Here is an 18,805-nt window from a genome sequence, read left to right as displayed (position 1 = left end):
GAAAAGAAAAGCAAATAGTGGGATCAGCATAGCTGGGCATGGTGGTGCATGCCTGTAATCACAGCAACTCAGGAAGCTGACATAGGAGGATCACAAGTTCAAGGCCAGCATTAGCAACTTAATAAAATAAAATAGGACTCAAAATAAATAGGAGTGGGTACATTGTTCAGTGGTAAAGCACACCTGGGTTCAATCCTCAGAACCACACACAAATACACACACACAAATGAACTGCATACTTGTTTTTATTATTTTGACAGTTATTTGGCTTCTGGCCACCTGTATAAGAGGTTCTCAAAATTTAGGTGTTCAAGAAAATTGATTTAAAAAAAAAGAAAGAAAATTGTTTTTTATCTCTAAAAAGCCTAAGGATATAGTGGATGAAGAGTAGGAAAAGGTGTAAAGAAGTGAATTCATATGGATACCTAGATACAGAATGAGCTACCAGTGAGTTCACTGGAGACAGCTTGACTACCCAGAAGGGATGGTATCATTCAGGAGCATTCTACGAATTGATATTTCAACCAGTATTTATTGTGATCAACTGGCTGCCTAGGGAAACTTTAAGGCAAACCTTGTCACTGCCCCTTCTCTCAACACCTTCAGGGGATACTCTGAGACTCCGAACTATTCTGGAAGCAATACAGAAGCACATCCATTCTTCCTCCCTCATCTTTAAACTGGCCCAAGATGCATTCAAGATTGCTACTCCCACGGACAGTGGTACAGACAGCACCTTGCTCAACGTAGCCCTGGAGCTAGGATTACAGGTATGGGGTAGGAGTGATCTGTTCCCAGGCTTCTGGTATAGTGACAATTGGCAGAAGATAAGATCCCTAAGGGGCTGAATGTGGACCAAGTCTGGTTCTTTGTCCCCAGAACACAAATTCCAAGCTAGACATAAAGCAAATTGGGTTGTAAACTGGGTTCCATTTTTACCTTAAGGCCAGAAGTAGAATAGCTTTAGGCTATAAGGGATCCCCACCTTCTCCCCACCTCTCCATTCTTCTGAGCCAAGCAAAGTATAGGAATTTTCTTTGTTATGGGTTATTAGAGAAGCTTCTTATCAAAAGAGAGTTGTCAAGCAGAAATTAAACCTGTCCATACTTACCAGGGGAAAGAGCACTGTTTCTTTTGTTTTCATTTTTTATATTTAGCTGTAGTTGGACACAATAATGTATTTTATTTATTTATTTTTATGTGGTGCTGAGGATTGAACCCAGGATCTTGCATGTGCCAGGCAAGCACTCTACCACTGAGCCACAACTGCAGCTCGCAAGACCACTGTTTAAGGCACCAAAAAATATTTGTTGCATGAATGAATGGCAAAAGGAAGTGGGGAGAAAGAGATCATAATCGTCAGGCTTAGCCAACTAGATATGCCTCTTTTGTTCCCAGGTGATGCGGATGACCTTATCAACCCTTAACTGGAGGCGCAGGGAAATGGTACGATGGTTGGTGACCTGTGCTACAGAAGTGGGTGAGTCTCCCACCTCACTCTACCCCCAGGGAAATTTCTAGTACCCCCAGGGAAATTTTTAGGCCCAACTCTTGGGACAGGCTAATGAGCTGTCACATACCCATTCCTTGTGTCCTAGAAAAGGAGAGGCTGCTGATAGGAAAAAATGGCCTCTATATAGTCAGTTCAAGCTCTGCCCTCACTGGTTGTACCATGTCCTGATGTCAGCAACACTTAATTATTTATTTATTTTGGGTACCAGGGATTGAACTCAGGGGCACTCAACCACTGAGCCACATCCCCAGCCCTATTTTGAATTTTATTTAGAGATAGGGTCTCACTGGGTTACTTAATGCCTCATTAAATTTTTGAGGCTGGCTTTGAACTCACAATTCTCCTGCCTCAGCCTCCCAAGCTGCTGGGATTATAGGCATGTGCCACTGTGCCTGTCTCAGCTGTACTTTAATCCTCAGAGACAAATCTGAATGATGCATTTTCAGCCCCCAATACTCAGGTGCTCCCTTAGGAGGCAGTGGGCCCAGTGGTTTGGTCCCAGTCCCTGCCATGCTTTTGAGAAACTTCAGACAACTTGGAGGCTTGGGATATCTTCTAGAGCCCAAAGCACCAGCACGAGAGTTTTACCTCCAGAGGCCCCACTTTAGGTAGAAACCCCAGGTGGACCTACAAACCACAGGCTCAGTTGCTCTATCCATGGGAGGAGCTAAGAGCCTTGCAGAGACCTTTAACCCTCTGACCTGGGCAAGAAAGGGGTGGGAAGAGACCCCAAACAGGGTCTGGCCATCTGGGATGTTCCCCTTGCCCTGGTTTGCCTCAGATCATCTCAAGGCTGCTGTGGAGGAGGGAGAACTCATCTCTGCAGGCCAAGTTCAGACCCCAAATGGTAATCTGGGCAGACCTGCATCGGGACCTGGATGGCCACTGCTGAGCTCAGGCTCTCCCTGACAGGTGTGCGGGCCCTGGTGAGCATCTTGCAGAGCTGGTATACACTCTTCACCCCCACCGAGGCTACTAGTATTGTAGCTGCTACAGCTGTATCCCATACCACTATCCTGCGTCTCAGTCTTGATTACCCACAGCGGGAGGAACTGGCTAGTTGTGCTCGAACACTGGCCCTGCAGTGTGCTATGAAGGATCCACAGAGCTGTGCCCTGTCAGCCCTCACACTCTGTGAGAAAGACCACATCGCCTTTGAGGCAGCCTACCAGATTGCCATTGATGCTGCCGCTGGTGGTATGACCCATTCACAGCTGTTCACCATTGCCCGCTACATGGAGCTCCGTGGCTATCCGCTACGTGCCTTCAAGCTGGCCTCACTGGCCATGAGCCATCTTAACCTGGCCTATAACCAGGACACCCACCCGGCCATTAATGATGTGCTCTGGGCTTGTGCCCTCAGCCACTCGCTGGGCAAGAATGAGTTGGCAGCCCTCATCCCCCTGGTGGTGAAGAGTGTGCATTGTGCCACTGTGCTTTCAGACATCCTGCGGCGCTGCACAGTGACTGCACCTGGCCTGGCTGGCATCCCAGGCCGCCGCAGCTCTGGAAAGCTCATGTCGACTGACAAAGCTCCATTGCGCCAGCTGCTGGATGCCACCATCAATGCCTATATCAACACTACACACTCACGCCTGACACACATCAGCCCTCGCCACTATGGAGAGTTCATTGAGTTTCTGAGCAAGGCTCGGGAGACTTTCCTGCTGCCGCAGGATGGCCACTTGCAATTTGCTCAGTTCATTGACAACCTCAAACAGATTTACAAAGGCAAGAAGAAGCTGATGCTGCTGGTTCGAGAGCGCTTTGGCTGAGAAAGCAGATAGCTTACTTCCAGGGCAGCTTGGGCATCCAGGTACCATCAAGTCAGGCCAAGGACACTGAAGCATTTGTCTACCCTGGGAGGACTCTGAGCACCTATGGCTGAGGCCAAAGGACCACAGGGCTAAGATTAGAAAGAGTCCAACTCTGGCCAATTTTTATGCCTTGGCAAACTTCTCACTACAGCCCACTGTTCCTGGAGGAGCTGGGCCCTGCAGATTGATCAGAAATCCCACAACATGCCACCTCACGCCCCTATATCCTGCGTGTCCTGGGTATTGGCCCTATCTCCCTTGGCAAACACAGACACTGTTCCGTCTCAGGGATTGCTTAACCAGAGAAACAGAAGCATTTATGGTACTGTAAATACTATAGTATATGTGTTGCCAATAATTGTAAAGTTGTAACTATTTATAATTCTGGTTCTGATTTGATGGGCACTTAAAGTAGCTGTGGGTGGGAGGATAGGCTTGTTTTCTGAGGAGACTCACAACCATTTCTCAGGTTTCCCTTGCAGAGTGTATGCTGTTAGCAATGGACAAGTAGGGGTGGCAGGGAGAAAAATGGCCAATTAAAATGAATCCCAAGCTTGTCTATGCAGAAACCCCAGCCTGTAAACAGGGCATCTGTAGTCCAGTGGTGGGTGAGGGAGAGGCCAAAACTGGACTTAAGACTCTTGCTATGAGGACACTGAACTCTTGCTCCTGCCTCACACAACCTCTCCAGGAGCCTGCTAGACACCTCAGTAACAAGTGCAGGGAGAAAGTGAAGGTTCGGGAAGCCATTTGAGCTCATAAGATTCATCTACTCTGGTCACCTTTATGTTAGAGAGTATCTGGTTTCATCTCTAATTTATGTATGTGATACATGTGTGCGTTGGACTGTGGGTTTGTGTGTTCACTGTTTCATTTGTGCATGTGTGAAAATACATAACTAAGTGTACTCATGTTTGCATGATTAGTATATGTGTGTATCTGGGCAAATGAGTACAAGTTATAAATGACTGTATCTGTGTGTGTATGCCTGCTGTTCGTGGATCTGTGTGTCTTTATAAGTGTAACTGAGATATTTCTACATGGGTATGTCTGTATTCATGTTGGAAGATCTGCATGAATGTGTCCCTTCTTTTTCTGCCAGATCTCTCTTCCCCCATCCTCTCAATCTCTCTCAACAACTGAACATTTGTTCCCATCTCTATACTCCTCCCTTCACCATTCTTTCTTGACAAACAAGCTTCTAAGCACCAGTGTCCCCTCTGTTCTAAGATTGGCTGCTTCAGCTCTACAATTCTCATCCATACATGCTTTCTCCCCCTGCCTTTCTACCTCAAGCTTCCTCTGCCTGCTTTTGTCATAGTCCCAGTGGTCACTGATTTGGAGATTAAGGCTGGTATCCCTTGGCCTTTCCCTTTCCCACCTAGTGGGCAACCCTTATCTTAGCCCTAACTGACTGCCACAGTGTATCATGTTCCTGCTACCTTCCTGACCCTGGAGTTCAACCTGGAGTTATTATAGGAGGTAGCAAGAGCATTCAGAAGAGTCAATTGGATACCAGTGTCTTGGGTGTTTACTGTTTTGTGTCTTAGTTCCTGAGTTGGGATGGGGTTTGATAGGGAATGGGTGATATAGCTAGAGTGTGAACCAAGAACCTGTCTGCTTTATTTTCCTCTTGGAAAACTGTTTGTCATCTTTTTTACTCCAAACTGACCAGAAAGTTGTATTTGCTGTTGTGGCTACTAAAGTCTTGCCCTCCAGCCAAGGGCCCCTACAACATCTCAGCCCAATGGGTTGGTAAACAAGAGAAGCCACTTCCATTTCTGTATCACGATTGCCCTTTTTTAGCAAGTATGTGAATTCACAGTGCTTTTCTATGAATAAATCATGAATCACAGAAAAGATCATTTTTCTAAAAGTAGAACTTGTGTTCTCTCAATAAATGAGGCCCTTCTCTGCTTCTGCATTGCTCTAGCTGGGACAAGGAACTGTTTGGACCTAACAGGGATGTAGAAAATGACAGATGAATTTCCTGCCACACTAGACTCCTCTGCAGAGTTCACAAGCACCTCAGAAGCTTGTCCTCAAAGGTGTCACCATGATGGGCAGGATCCCAAGATCCTGAAAAAATTAAAGGGTATGATCAGAAAATAATACAAAGCAACACTTGAGTGCCAGAGGGCCCTTTAGCTTCAGAGGCCTTCTTGCCTTGGTGTTGGCCTATTATAAGGCTTAAATCCCAAACAGTTTAGCTTTGAGTCTTTGTCTTCCCCATCATTTAGTGTCAAAGCTGAGGGTTCCTTAGCTTCTCCCTCCTTACCTAGATTGCATCTTTCTTTCTTTCTAGGACTCCCTGAAGTGTTTTAGGCACTTCTGTGCCTCTTTGATCAGTATTCCCCTTCTTCCCCAGACACAAAGCCTATTAATTTGGGCTTTGTATGCTGTGGGGAACCCATCCCTTTCTATGCAGTGTCATAGTCCCAACTTCTAGGAAGCTTTACCCAACTCCTTGAAGTTGTGGGGCTTGGATATATGAAGGCATAATGGTAGTGAGAACCCTAACTTTAAGTGCAATAGTCCATGTTCACTGATAACTGAGCCTTGAGACTTGTGGGAGGGGATACAGGGGAGGCTCCAGGGAAGGAAAGAACTGAAGATTAGAGCACAATCTCTCATAAACAAAACCACATACTAGGGGTGGGGTTGTAGCTCAGTGATAGAGCTAGTTATATGTGAGGCACTGGGTTTGATTCTCAACACCACATATAAATAAAGGTCCACTGAAAACTAAAAAATAAAAATAAAAAAACACATACTAGACTTCAATTATGGAACTTTATTCTCCAGAAAACAATCATCCATATACTTAAGGGAAGAGGTATATAAGCTTAATTCTGTCGAAGTAGACGTGAATGTCTGTGCACAGCATCCACAAAGGCCCCTACGTGTTCTGGGTCCATGTCAGGGTAAAGCCCATGGCCTAGGTTGGCAATGTAGCGTTTTGGCCCAAAGTCATCAAGCATCTGCTGCACCAATTGCCCAATCTCCTCCTGGGGGACCGAAAATAGGGAGATCTATAAGCCTCTGTCCTCCCTATGCCTAATAGTAACATACACCGGTAGGCATGCTTTTACTTGGTGTTATTTTATCATTTAATCAATAAAATTTATCAGATATTGTATATGGGCCAGACACTAAGAAAAAACAAATGAACAACAGCAAAAATTCTTGCCTTTCTCGGGCTTACGTTGTATGTATGGAGTAGAGAAGAGAGACAAATACATCAGACACATAATCACATAGCCATATCAGAGAGACAAACTTGTGCACCCATAGAGGCCCTGATTATTACCTCAGATGCATACAGGGCACAGGGGTCCAGATTGCCCTGCAGGGTCACCGACTTCCCCACACGTTCCCTAGAGGCAGAACCAGGAACACATTCTGGTGACTGCATACTTGGCAGCTTCCCACGGGCAACCCCTGCCTTAATCTCAAAGGTCCAACCTCTATCACTCACCGGGCTTTCTTTGGGGCCACTGTCCAGTCAAGCCCAACCACCTCATAGCCAGCCTGGGCCAGCTCCTCCAGGGCAAAATGCCCATCCTTAGCAAAGATGATCTGGAGGAAAAAGAGGATCTGAGACTACACATAGGGCCTTGCTGTGCCCACTAACCTTTCTTGGATGCACTTCTGCTGCCCTCCTGTGGTCACTTCAGTCCATGCATGACTTACCCTGAACACTCTACAGACCCACCAACCAATCCCAATCCTCACCATGGGCACAGGTGCCAGGCCTGCCTCCTGCAGCCTGGCTTTTACTCGCTTGGCCACATCACGGATATAGGGCAATGCAAATTTGTTGAAGAGCTGTGGGCCAAGATGCCCTGCATGGGACTCAAAGAGCTGTAATGCCTATAGTTACAGGGTGGTGAAGAAAAATAAGAAGGAAAAAAAAAAAGGAAATACCTCAGGTTCCATATACAGAATGTGCATCATTTTCCCAGGTGACTAAACCCTGATACTGCCTGAGCCTATAAACCCAGTTCCAGTCAAAAAGTTTGCCTTCTCCAGATCCCAATGCTAGCTTTGATCTTCACTCAAGAGTATTAAGCCCCCACCCTCACCCCAGGGTCAGGGTGGGCTTGTCTGCTCTAGCCAGATCAAGGCCAATATAAGATCCCTGCCCTCTCCAGTTCAGGAGACTATTGTTTTTTATTCTTATAGTCCAAACCCCAGCTTATCTGTCTCCCCCTCAGGACTCACCTGGGCACCAGCAGCTACTTGTCCTACTAGATATGGGACCAGAGCATCAGTGAGGATACGAAGCAGCTGGTGACTGGCCTGAGGTCTTTGGTAGAGCCAGCGCTTAGACTGAGCCATAGTACTTGAGCTGCCACCTTCAACCATGTATGTCATCAGGGTCCACTGCAGAAGGATCAAAGATGTCACAGTACAGAAGCCACACTGACACTTCCTTCCCTATCTACACCAGATATGCCAGAGTCATGCCCCAATCCCCTGCTTTTCCCATGTTACCGGGGCACCAGCAAAGCCAATCAGTGGCACACGCCCAGCCAGCTGTTGTCGGGTAAGTGTGATAGCTTGGAACACATAGCCCAGCTCAGAGGTCACTACTTCTGGATCACGTAGACGTTCTAGGTCCCGCTCTTCTCTTAATGGCTCTGGGAAGCTGGGTCCTTTGCCAGGTACCATGGTCACCTCCATGCCCAATGCCTGGAGGGGGATAAAACAACTGGATCCCAGCCAGGTGCAGCAAAGTATACCTGTAATTCCAAAGACTTGGGAGGCTGAGATAGGAGGATCACAAGTTCAAGGCCAGCCTCAGCAATTTAGTGAGGCTCTCAGCAGCTTATTGAGACCTTGTCTCAAAAAGTCTGTTCTGTTCAGCCCATACCAATAGGAAAGGAAATGGAGAATAAAACTCAGCTAAACTGATCTCTTTCAGTCTTAATTTTTCCCTCTATCCAGCTATGATATGTACTTATCTTGAATCTTGGCAGGACTAATAAGATTTCCAAGGAATCCTTTTCTTCCTTCCTTTCTTTCTTTTTTTTTTTTTTAACACATTTCAGAATCGGGTTTAAGTGGGTACCTGGGGTACAACAAGGATGTCGGAGAAGATGATGGCAGCATCCAGAGGGAACCGACGCAGTGGCTGTAGGGAATGGAAACGAGTTGCTAGGTGGCAAGCTGAGGGCATAAATACCTCCCTCTGTGGACCCCTCACCTGCAGAGTCAGTTCACAACAGGCCTCAGGAGAGCGACAGGTGCTGAAAAAGTCCTGGGTAGCCCTGGTTTCCCTAAATTCTGCCGAGAGAAGGAAGACAGACCTAAACTTTCAGGCCTCCAGAATCCTCCCCTGCCTCCCCAGTTATCTAGAATTCTGGGCCCTGACCCTGACCTGGTAAGTAGCGGCCTGCCTGCCGCATGCACCAAACAGGAGTGTAGTCTGTTTCCTCTCCCCAGGCTGCTCGAAGGAACGTGTCATTCTTCAGCTCCGGAAAATTCTGAGATCTAGTGATCAGATGGGGTTGGGGGAAGGAATCAATACGCTAAGCCGGTGGATGGTGAAAGCAAGGGTTCTTAAAGTCGATTCAATCGGGCACTGCTATCTACCTCCTCCAGACCAGCTAGCAAACTGTGGCTCCCCGCGCATTAGGCCTCCTCTCTGCCTATCAGGTGGTACAGACTCAAGGGCCCGCGCTGGGGCCGCTTTCCTACACGTACCCCCAGCTCTCCCAAGCTCTAAAAGCCCAGTAAGAATAGTTTTGAGGGAAATGGTCACTAGACTAATGAATCTCCAGGCTGGAAAATAGTCAAAAAAGGAGCAGAATAGATGGTCCCAGAATAGATATCCTAGTTAGAAGTTCTGGGGCATTCCCAAAGAGAATGTCTGGAGGACGCAGTCCATAAAACGGTCCCTGAAATGAAGGTCTCAGAAATCCCGTAGTTGGGAGCATTCGGGATCCCAGCGACTGGAGTCCACAATGGGAGAACTCCAGGAATATGAGGGTATAGGGACAGATAACTGACTTGGAAAACTCAGAAACCAAGTCTCGCTAGCCACCCCGCTTTGCGGAGAACTCACCCCAAACCGTTCGCTTCCATGGTAAACTCTCAGTAACTGCGCGCAGAATCAACACACACATGAATTTGAGCCGGCCCCCAGTCTAAGCTCCGCCCCTTCCTGAAGTAAACCAAGGGGTTCGCCATGTTGAAAACCACGTGATCGGACTCCACTGACAGCTCTAGGGCTGCCCTGGCTGCTGCCTGGAGGACCCCAATCACTTTCACCGTAAAGCCCATTGTAGCGACGCAACAATAAAAGCCCAAAAGAACTCCATTGAAATTACTTTTTCAGGTAGGGTGAGGAATTTGTTCTCCTGTGGTGACCTCTAAGGTTAGCGCGCTGAGCAACACAGCCCCTGCTTTTAAGAACAAACTGCTCTTCCAGTCTGATGGGGAAACGGAAATTGGCAGTCATATTAAATAGAAAATGATTGTAAATATCCTGGGATTAGGAGTTGCAATCGATCCGGAATGATTTAAGCCTCCTGTCAGTGGTCAGGGAAGGCACGATTCTCCCAATATGTTAATTACACCAGGCGCATGCCTGTAATTCCAGCGGCTCAGGAGGCTGAGGCAGGAAGATTGAGAGCTCAAAACCAGCCTCAGCAATTTAGTGAGGCACTTATCAACTTAGATCCTGTCTCTAAATAAAATATGTAAAAGGTCTGGGGATGTGGCTCAGTGGTTGAGCACCCCTGGGTTCAATCCTCAGTACAAAAAAAAAAAAAAAAACGGGAAAAAAAAGGAAGCTGCGTGGGGAGAAAGGCTATTGTAATGATACAGGATAGATAGGGCAGTGACTTGAAAGAGGGTAGGAGCATTGGAGATAAAATGATAGTAGCGATAGGAATGGAGAGAGGGAAATTGGTCAGGTAGAAACCACTAATCTTGGGTCTGGCTGGCTGGGTTCCTGGGAGGACACAGATGTACGTGTAATTGCATTGACCATCGGAGTACTCAGGATTATACAGCAAAAGTGTAGGATGCGCTTAGTCTAGAACATACGGCGAAGGTTGGCCGAAGGCGGAACAGGGCGTGGTGGGAAGCTCTGCTGTGGTCGCGGCTGGTACTCCCAGGGCAGAATTACTCCTAGTGTCCCTCAGCTAGTTCACCATGGCAGGCCCTGGCCCGGGCGCGGCGCTAGAGTCCCCAAGGCAGCTGCTCGGTCGCGTGCGCTTCTTGGCGGAGGCAGCACGGAGCCTCCGCGCCGGGCGACCGCTGCCGGCAGCGCTGGCTTTCGTGCCGCGAGAGGTGCTGTACAAGCTTTACAAGGACCCGGCAGGACCGTCGCGCGTGATGCTGCCGGTGTGGGAGGCAGAGGGCCTAGGGCTGCGTGTGGGTGCCTCGGGCCCAGCCCCTGGAACCGCCTCTGGGCCCCTTCGCGCAGCCCGTGACAGCATCGAACTTCGGCGCGGCGCCTGCGTGCGCACCACGGGCGAGGAGCTATGCAACGGCCATGGTCTCTGGGTAAAACTGACCAAGGTAAGCTCTGGCCTACCCGAGGCTCCTCAAAAGATCTCCGCGTCCGGAAACGACTCCGTTCCCCTTTCCTGCCCTATATTGAGCTGACACTGTATTCGGCGCCCTTTACCCTGGGCTGGGCAGGGCGAGCAGCTGAGCAGTTCCCTGATGGCTGTCCCCATCTGGCGGTCCCTGCAGGAGCAGCTGGCGGAACACCTGGGTGACTGCGGACTGGACGAAGGCTGGCTGCTGGTATGCCGCCCAGCGGAGGGCGGGGCCCGCCTTGTACCCATCGACACTCCTGACCACCTCCAGCGGCAGCAGCAGCTCTTTGGCGTGGACTACCGACCAGTGCTCAGGTCCTGCACTTGAAGGGGCAGGGCTTGCTATCGGATATCGGGCAATGAGGGACTGGCACCACCAACACATCCAGGGTGGGGATTGGCGGGGGAGGATTTTGAAATGGAGGTAGCATTAAGAGCAGAAAGGAACAGGACCTGAGGGAGTTGGCATAGAGCTTATGGAGGCAAGGAGCTAGAGCTCTGGAGAAGGTTCCAGATCCTTCTGGAGATATCCTGCTGTCCACTCATGCCTTCTCACCCACCCACCCTCAACTGTGTACCCACAGATGGGAACAGGTGGTGGACCTGACATACTCACATCGCCTCGGATCAAGGCCTCAACCAGCGGAGGCATACACAGAAGCTGTACAAAGGCTACTGTGAGTGAGATGTACCAGATGGGGAGGAGGGAGCTCCAAGTCTGGGCCCAGCCTAATTAGGGGCTTGGGGTTGCTTAGCTATGTGCCCCCAACATGGACCTACGAGTGCGACGAGGACCTGATCCACTTCTTGTATGACCACCTGGGCAAGGAGGATGAGAACCTGGGTAGCGTGAAGCAGTATGTGGAGAGCATAGACGTGTCCTCCTACACGGTGGGTGCTGGGACTCCTCCCTCTTGAGGCAAAATACAGTCGCATCCCTCAAGGTTAGATCCAGATTTCCCACCTCCAAACCAGGGCCACACTCAGTCCAGCTCCCCATCTTGGAAGTCCTATAGGAACCCCTAGACTCCCTCCTACCTTACCCTAATCACACCTTTACCCCATATCAGTTGCCCTTTTATCCCATCTTCACTATGCTTTCTGTCTTCTGCTCCCTGTCCCAAAGCAGAAGTGAGGGTAACAGCTGACCCCACCACTCTGTCTCTCCTTAGGAGGAATTCAATGTGTCCTGCCTGACGGACAGCAATGCAGATACTTACTGGGAGAGTGATGGGTCCCAGTGCCAGCACTGGGTACGGCTTACTATGAAGAAGGGCACCATTGTCAAGTGAGTAGGCTCTGAGCAGACCTGGGTTGGGTGACTCATGTACCTGTGGGTGCATAGAGACTCAGTGCACACTCTGACCCCGTAGGAAGCTGCTACTCACAGTGGATACCACAGATGACAACTTTATGCCTAAGCGAGTGGTAGTCTATGGGGGCGAAGGGGACAACCTGAAGAAGTTGAGTGACGTGAGCATTGACGAGTGAGCAGGCCAGCCTGGGGTAGGAGGTGGGATGTGATCTTAGCAATGGGACCTGGTCCAGCTTGGATGCTTAAACTTGGGTGGGATCCCAGCAATCCCTAAAGGCCTGAGGCATGGACTGTCTGAAGTGCCTCACACCCATCTCCTCAGGACCCTAATTGGGGATGTCTGCGTCTTGGAGGACATGACAGTCCACTTGCCAATCATCGAGATCCGCATTGTGGAGTGCCGAGGTGGGTCTAAAGACTATAAGAGAAAGGAACTGGGGAACAATATTGACCAAATTATATCATTATATCATGTATATGTACAAATATGTTACAAATCCCACTATTACGTATAATTATAATGCACCAATTTTTTTTAATGTGTAAAAAAAAAAAAGGAAAAGAAGCCCCTGGGTGTAGATGTGGGCAAGCTGACAGTGTGGAGAGAAAGGGATGGGCCTGGAAGATGAAGAGGGATGAGATGATGGCTGGACTAACTCCAGGATTTGAAGGTGTGGGGCCAGAGCCAAGTGAGAGGTGTCATATAAACCTATGGCCTTAAAACCATAGGAGTGGTTGGACTCACCTAGAAGAGAATTTGAGACATTCAAGCATGCCAGCATTATAGAGGTGCTAGCGAAGAACCAGGTGATAGAATAGGATCCCTAAGGTTCCAAGTCATAGGATGACAAAAGGCTGAGCATTAAGGAGCCATTCCCTGATCTCAGGGCCAAGAAGGCAGCAAGTTCAGTAAATGACCTCACTCTGATCCCTTGCCCAGATGATGGCATCGATGTTCGTCTTCGAGGGGTCAAGATCAAGTCATCAAGACAGCGGGAACTAGGGTTGAATGCAGACCTCTTCCAGCCAGCCAGTCTGGTGCGATATCCACGCCTAGAAGGCACTGATCCAGAAGTACTGTACCGTAGAGCTGTCCTCCTGCAGAGGTGACTGGTCCTGGGCCTGCAGGCCATTCCCTTCCCCCTTCCTTCAGCTTTGTGTGTCTGTGTGGATCAGGCCTCAGTGTAAGCTGTTCTGCGCTAAAAGTCAGAGCAGCTCCTGACCCTACCTTCAGTCCCAATGTGTGGAGAGTTGGGGAGTCTTACATCTATGCCAAACTCTCTTTAGCTGTCATTATCTTTATCCACCATCCCAGATTCATCAAGATCCTAGATAGTGTCCTGCACCACCTGGTGCCTGCATGGGACCACACACTGGGCACCTTCAGTGAGATTAAGGTGAGTTTGGTCAGTGGGCTCTCCTTTCCTGCTCTTATAGATTTCATTCTTCAACAGAGTTCCTAAGACCTACTGTAGGGAACCAAGAAGAAAGGCAGACACAAAAGATCAAAATTTAGTGTTTGGGGGGATTTCCCAGATGAACATACAGAATGCACATGGGCTGGGGAGAAGAGGTGACAGCAGGGGCAGGGCAACTTGTGTGAAATTTGTGCACTAGCTATCAGCAGCTCCATATGACTCAAGAAAAGTATGCAGGTAGGTGTGAGGATGACGTGGGGATAAGGCTGGTAGGGGCTGGGCAGGAAGCAGGACCTAGCAGGTGAGGGCTCTGAGGGCCAGGCTATGAAGCAGGGACTTTGTCCCAGTTTATGAAGTCATTGGAAAAGTTTTAATTAAGGTAAAGACAATGTCAGATTTTTTGTTTTAGAAAGCTCCCCCTGGAGGCAAGGACAGGGAATGGACTGGGCTTGGAATGGAATGGAATGGTGAAATTGAGACCAGGGATAGAGGAAGTTTCCAGAGCCTGGAGAGAAGCTAACTGTCCATTGATCCTGTTCTGGCCACCTCTCCTCTTCAGCAAGTGAAGCAGTTCCTACTGCTGTCACGCCAGCGACCCAGCCTGGTGGCCCAGTGCTTGCGTGACTCAGAGAGCAGCAAGCCCAGCTTCATGCCACGCCTGTACATTAACCGTCGCCTTGCCATGGAACATCGTGCCTGCCCGTCTCGGGACCCTGCCTGCAAGAATGCAGTCTTTACCCAGGTCTGGATCACCTAGGGTTAGACTGAGGGAAGTTCAGTAAAAGGCCTATGGGCCCAAGCCTAGAGGGGCCTGAGCAAAGTCTTTGGGCAAGAAAGGACCAGGCCTTGACACAGACAACTCCCTCCCCTTTCCCTGCCCCCAGGTTTATGAAGGCCTCAAACCCTCTGACAAGTATGAAAAGCCTCTGGACTACAGGTATGGCATGAGGGTAAGGGACTTGGTCAGGGAAGCCGCACACTGTTCCTGACACCCCTCACCATCACCACTCTGTAGCTCTTCTGCTGTCTCATGTCTGGCTGCTGAATCCTAACCCAGTATAATAAAGACCTACCCCTACTTATAGATGGCCCATGCGCTATGACCAGTGGTGGGAGTGTAAATTCATTGCTGAAGGCATCATTGACCAAGGTAAGGCCTTACAAAAGGAAGACAGGGGTCCGGTTTGTTGCCTTATTAGAGTTTTAGAGGCTTCTGTGGTCACCAGCTAATGAAGATAGGAAGCCTGCATATAAACACATTCTAAGGACTGGGCTCTTGTGCCCGCTGAGAACATCTGTCATTTCAGGGGGTGGTTTCCGAGACAGCCTGGCAGATATGTCAGAAGAGCTGTGCCCTAGCTCTGCTGACACCCCTGTGCCTCTGCCCTTCTTTGTGCGCACAGCCAACCAGGTAATCTCCCACCCCCATAACCTCCACTCCCCCAGGTTTCTACTATTCCATCTCTGCAAACCTCTCAGGTGCCAGAATGAGCTAGAGAGAATAGAAGAGGGACTGAGCTATCCAGGAACGCCTTTGGGCAGACAGGGAAAGGAGAAGCTTTTGTACATTCAGAAGGGTCATACAGGGATCCCAATGAGATTTTGGGAGAACTCTTTGAGGTGTTTAGGGCAATAAAGTAGGCTCCATTGCCTGCCATACTGACAGCTCTATCTCTGGGACAGGGCAACGGCACTGGTGAGGCCCGGGACATGTATGTACCCAATCCTTCCTGCCGAGATTTTGCCAAGTATGAGTGGATCGGACAACTGATGGGGGCTGCCCTTCGGGGTAAGGAGTTCCTGGTGAGTAGCCTGATCCACAGCACTATCAGATCAGCCTAGGTCCCTGGAAGGAAGAGCCAACAAACCTGTGCAGCTCAAGGTGAGAAGACAAACTATAGAGAGTGTTTGTTACACAGGTCCTGGCTCTGCCTGGTTTTGTGTGGAAGCAGCTCTCTGGTGAGGAGGTGAGCTGGAGCAAGGACTTCCCAGCTGTGGACTCAGTGCTGGTGAGTAGGGTCTAGACCAATGCCATTTCCTGCAGGATGTCTTGCTCGGCTTTCAAGGCTGGTTAGGCATTATCTCCAGGCTTCCACAGCCTTGTACTGGCCCCCTCACTCCCAATTGCCTGTTTGGGGATTGCCTTGCCAGGCTGCCTCTCTACTTCCCTGTGAGCATCTTAAAGAAAGAACAGAGACTGCCTCCCTAATGAAATACTGATCTCCCTGCTTCTCCCCAACTCCCAGGTGAAGCTCCTGGAAGTGATGGAGGGAATGGACAAGGAGACATTTGAGTTCAAGTTTGGGAAGGAGCTAACATTTACCACCGTCCTGAGTGACCAACAGGTGGTAGAACTGATCCCTGGGGGCACAGGCATCATAGTGGGATACGAGGACCGTTGTCGTTTCATCCAACTGGTGCAGAAGGCACGGCTAGAGGAGAGCAAGGAGCAGGTAGCAGCCAGGCACAACTACTCTTAGCCCCAGCCTCAAATTCCCAAAACCCTTCCTGATAGGCCACTAGGACCAATCCTAAGAACTTTGGCCCCCACCATAACTCTGCCCCACATTCCTACTGATCAGAGGGGTAAAGAGATGCTTCCAAAGGAAGCTAAGAGTTGTGCCTTCTCTCCCAGCTAGGCCTTTCTCTCCTCCCCAGGTGGCGGCCATGCAGGCAGGTCTGCTGAAGGTGGTGCCGCAGGCTGTGTTGGACTTGTTGACCTGGCAAGAGTTGGAGAAGAAGGTGTGTGGGGACCCAGAGGTCACTGTGGATGCTCTACGCAAGCTCAGTGAGTTCTAGATGCTGGAGCAGTAAAGCTCAGGGGATGGAGCTTAAGGACTGGACAGGGTGAAACCTAAGAATGAATTCTGACATTATCCCCTCCAGCTCGATTTGAGGACTTCGAGCCATCTGACACGCGGGTGCAGTATTTTTGGGAGGCGCTGAACAATTTCACCAATGGTCAGTGGAGGAGGGCAGAGTGATGCTTGCACTGGGACTCTGCTTATGGGATTCAGAATCAGGGTAGAAGCTGTAGAACCTCCCTCATTTCCTTCTCCTCCACCCAGAGGATCGGAGTCGCTTCCTGCGTTTTGTGACAGGCCGCAGCCGCCTGCCAGCACGGATCTACATCTACCCAGACAAGCTGGGGTGAGTGCAAGTACAGCAGAGAGAGCCGGAGGTGCCCACCCTACACACACACACACACACACACACACACACACACACTCACGTGCCCCTACAAATCTCCTAATCTGTGGTCCCTCAACACCCCCAGATATGAGACCACAGATGCGCTGCCTGAGTCTTCCACCTGCTCCAGCACCCTCTTCCTACCACACTATGTCAGGTGGGTTTTCCTAGGCTCCAGCCTGGGGTGGCATCCTTGGTGTGGGAGGACTTCTGGCAGTAAAATGCAAACTGGAGCCCACTTGCCCTTGGGAGTGGTGGAGGGGCCCGACTGAGCCCTGCCTCACCCCCACAGCGCCAAAGTATGCGAGGAGAAGCTCCGCTATGCCGCCTACAACTGTGTGGCCATCGACACTGACATGAGCCCCTGGGAGGAGTGAGGCATCCCTGCTCAGGCCTATTGCCCTCACTTAGGAGAGCACACCTTCCCTGCCCAGTCTGGGTCCATGCTCCTGGTGAGAGCTGCCATGTTCCGGAAATCTTCAGTGAGCCCTGCTCATGTGTGGGGTTGGAGCAGGGGCGATGACTTGACACTGGAGGTCCACCCCTGCAGAAACACAAGCCCTACTGTGCTGGGGCTTGCTTCCTGAGGTACTTAGCCTCTGTGAGAGGGACTCTTCCACAAGCCCAGCACAAGCTGCCAGGCCTGAGCTACTTGAAGGGGGCCACCCAGCTCCCCACCCCATGGATTTTGCTTCCATTTTCGATTCCACCTAATTTTTTTTTCCTTTTCTGGTTTCAGCCAAGGCTCAATTTTTTAAAAACTTTGGAGGATGGCGTATGCCCCTCCCCAGGCAAAGAACCAAGGATGGATAGAAAATAATAGTCATCCTCTTTGGTCACCTACCCCCAAAATAAAGCCAGGCTGATCATCTTCTCCCTCACATACTGGTCTTTTCCTCCTCACCCTCCATACCAGAGGTGTGAGATTTGTCCTTGCTCCAACCCAGTCTCAACTGACAAAAGTGCCACTGCCTTTCCTGGCTCAGAACCTACATCCACTCAGCAGCATTAAATCTTGACCACCACCTCATATTCATCACTTCTGTATCACCTCCAGCCTGAGTCCCCATCTGCTATTTTACCCCCAAGATTTTGCACAGGTTAAAGACAAGTTATGTCCTCTCCGAAATCTTCAATAGTACCCCTTTACCCTACTCTAAAATGAAGTCTAGACTTTAAACTTGCTCCTAGAGCTATGCACGCCCCTGTCTAGCCCTCCCTCCCTTGAGGGCCTCCATGATACTCCTTCAAAAGAAGGGCTTGCACATGGGAAAATAGAATAAACAGATGAATTCATTTCTTCATATGTGTTCTTGGAGCTCAAAGTCTGTTTATTGGGCTGTGTGCTAGGCTCGTGGAGTACCTGGAGGATTGCTATGTCCTGGAAAAGCCTTCCTCAGGTAATCCCCTACTGGTAGCCAAGGAGATATATGCCTAGTTGGAGTGATGGGGCTTCTCGGTGACAGACATTACATCTGGAATGGATGGGGTAGGGAAATAAGGGCCCAGGAGTGTGTTGGGTGGCACTGCTGGCCTGGCATCTTCTAAGATAGTTGTAGTGATTTGGAAGTCCACGTCTGGAACCAAGTAGGGAGAAGAATGTCACATCAAAGAACAAATCCTTGGGATGACTGACAAACCAGCCAGTTGAGGATTTTGACAAACATGAAAGTAGCAACATCACTGCCAACTCCCACCTGCCTCCTGTATGCACTAAGTTGCAGAGATCCAGTGTGGGCACAGCATCCCACCGGGGGGCAGTCACAATCCTCAAGCACCATCCCTGGGACCCAGTGATCTGAGATAGTACATTGTGAGACTGCGAGGAGGCAGTTTTCCCAGAGAAGAGTCCTGTTCTCTCACCTCTTTCCCACATTGTCCTCTAGGGCTCACTCTAACACTTCTTGGGCTAAGAAATTTCTCCCCCACGCTGTGGCAGGAGCACCACTCCACACAGTGTGCTAGAATAAGGCCTGAGCCTAACACCGGTTTAG

General features: G+C 49.7%; 3 protein-coding genes across 3 annotated transcripts in view; 2 read left to right on the top strand and 1 right to left on the bottom strand.

Annotated features, from left to right (window-relative positions):
* Positions 1-3,288, top strand: part of Zswim5 (zinc finger SWIM-type containing 5) — a 180,757-nt gene extending 177,469 nt beyond the window's left edge. Inside the window, exons 12-14 of the mRNA XM_026397785.1 lie at positions 607-770; positions 1,399-1,480; positions 2,426-3,288. Of these exons, the coding sequence (XP_026253570.1) occupies positions 607-770; positions 1,399-1,480; positions 2,426-3,288 (1,109 nt within the window). The remainder of the gene's footprint in view (positions 1-606; positions 771-1,398; positions 1,481-2,425) is intronic.
* Positions 3,289-6,104: 2,816 nt separating this feature from the next.
* On the bottom strand, positions 6,105-9,502 carry Urod (uroporphyrinogen decarboxylase). Its single transcript, XM_026397753.2, has 10 exons — positions 9,401-9,502; positions 8,714-8,826; positions 8,540-8,619; positions 8,405-8,467; positions 7,828-8,025; positions 7,555-7,716; positions 7,066-7,203; positions 6,809-6,909; positions 6,641-6,707; positions 6,105-6,338 (listed from the first exon to the last, which is right to left on the bottom strand). Exons 1-10 carry the CDS (start codon positions 9,418-9,420, stop codon positions 6,177-6,179), a joined length of 1,104 nt encoding a protein of 367 aa, XP_026253538.1. The 5' UTR covers positions 9,421-9,502; the 3' UTR covers positions 6,105-6,176.
* Positions 9,503-10,167: 665 nt separating this feature from the next.
* On the top strand, positions 10,168-18,113 carry Hectd3 (HECT domain E3 ubiquitin protein ligase 3). Its single transcript, XM_026397795.2, has 21 exons — positions 10,168-10,863; positions 11,041-11,201; positions 11,471-11,563; positions 11,642-11,777; positions 12,059-12,174; positions 12,260-12,373; positions 12,524-12,606; positions 13,142-13,307; positions 13,517-13,598; positions 14,179-14,361; positions 14,504-14,556; positions 14,705-14,769; positions 14,927-15,030; positions 15,303-15,422; positions 15,539-15,628; positions 15,866-16,072; positions 16,278-16,407; positions 16,506-16,580; positions 16,688-16,769; positions 16,897-16,968; positions 17,104-18,113. Exons 1-21 carry the CDS (start codon positions 10,495-10,497, stop codon positions 17,186-17,188), a joined length of 2,586 nt encoding a protein of 861 aa, XP_026253580.1. The 5' UTR covers positions 10,168-10,494; the 3' UTR covers positions 17,189-18,113.
* The last annotated feature ends 692 nt before the right edge of the window (positions 18,114-18,805 follow it).

This window comes from Urocitellus parryii, chromosome 11, assembly GCF_045843805.1.
Source record: "Urocitellus parryii isolate mUroPar1 chromosome 11, mUroPar1.hap1, whole genome shotgun sequence".
Taxonomy (NCBI): Eukaryota; Metazoa; Chordata; class Mammalia; order Rodentia; family Sciuridae; genus Urocitellus; species Urocitellus parryii.
Note: the sequence above shows the minus strand (reverse complement) of the source record. Positions and strands in the feature narration are given on the sequence as shown.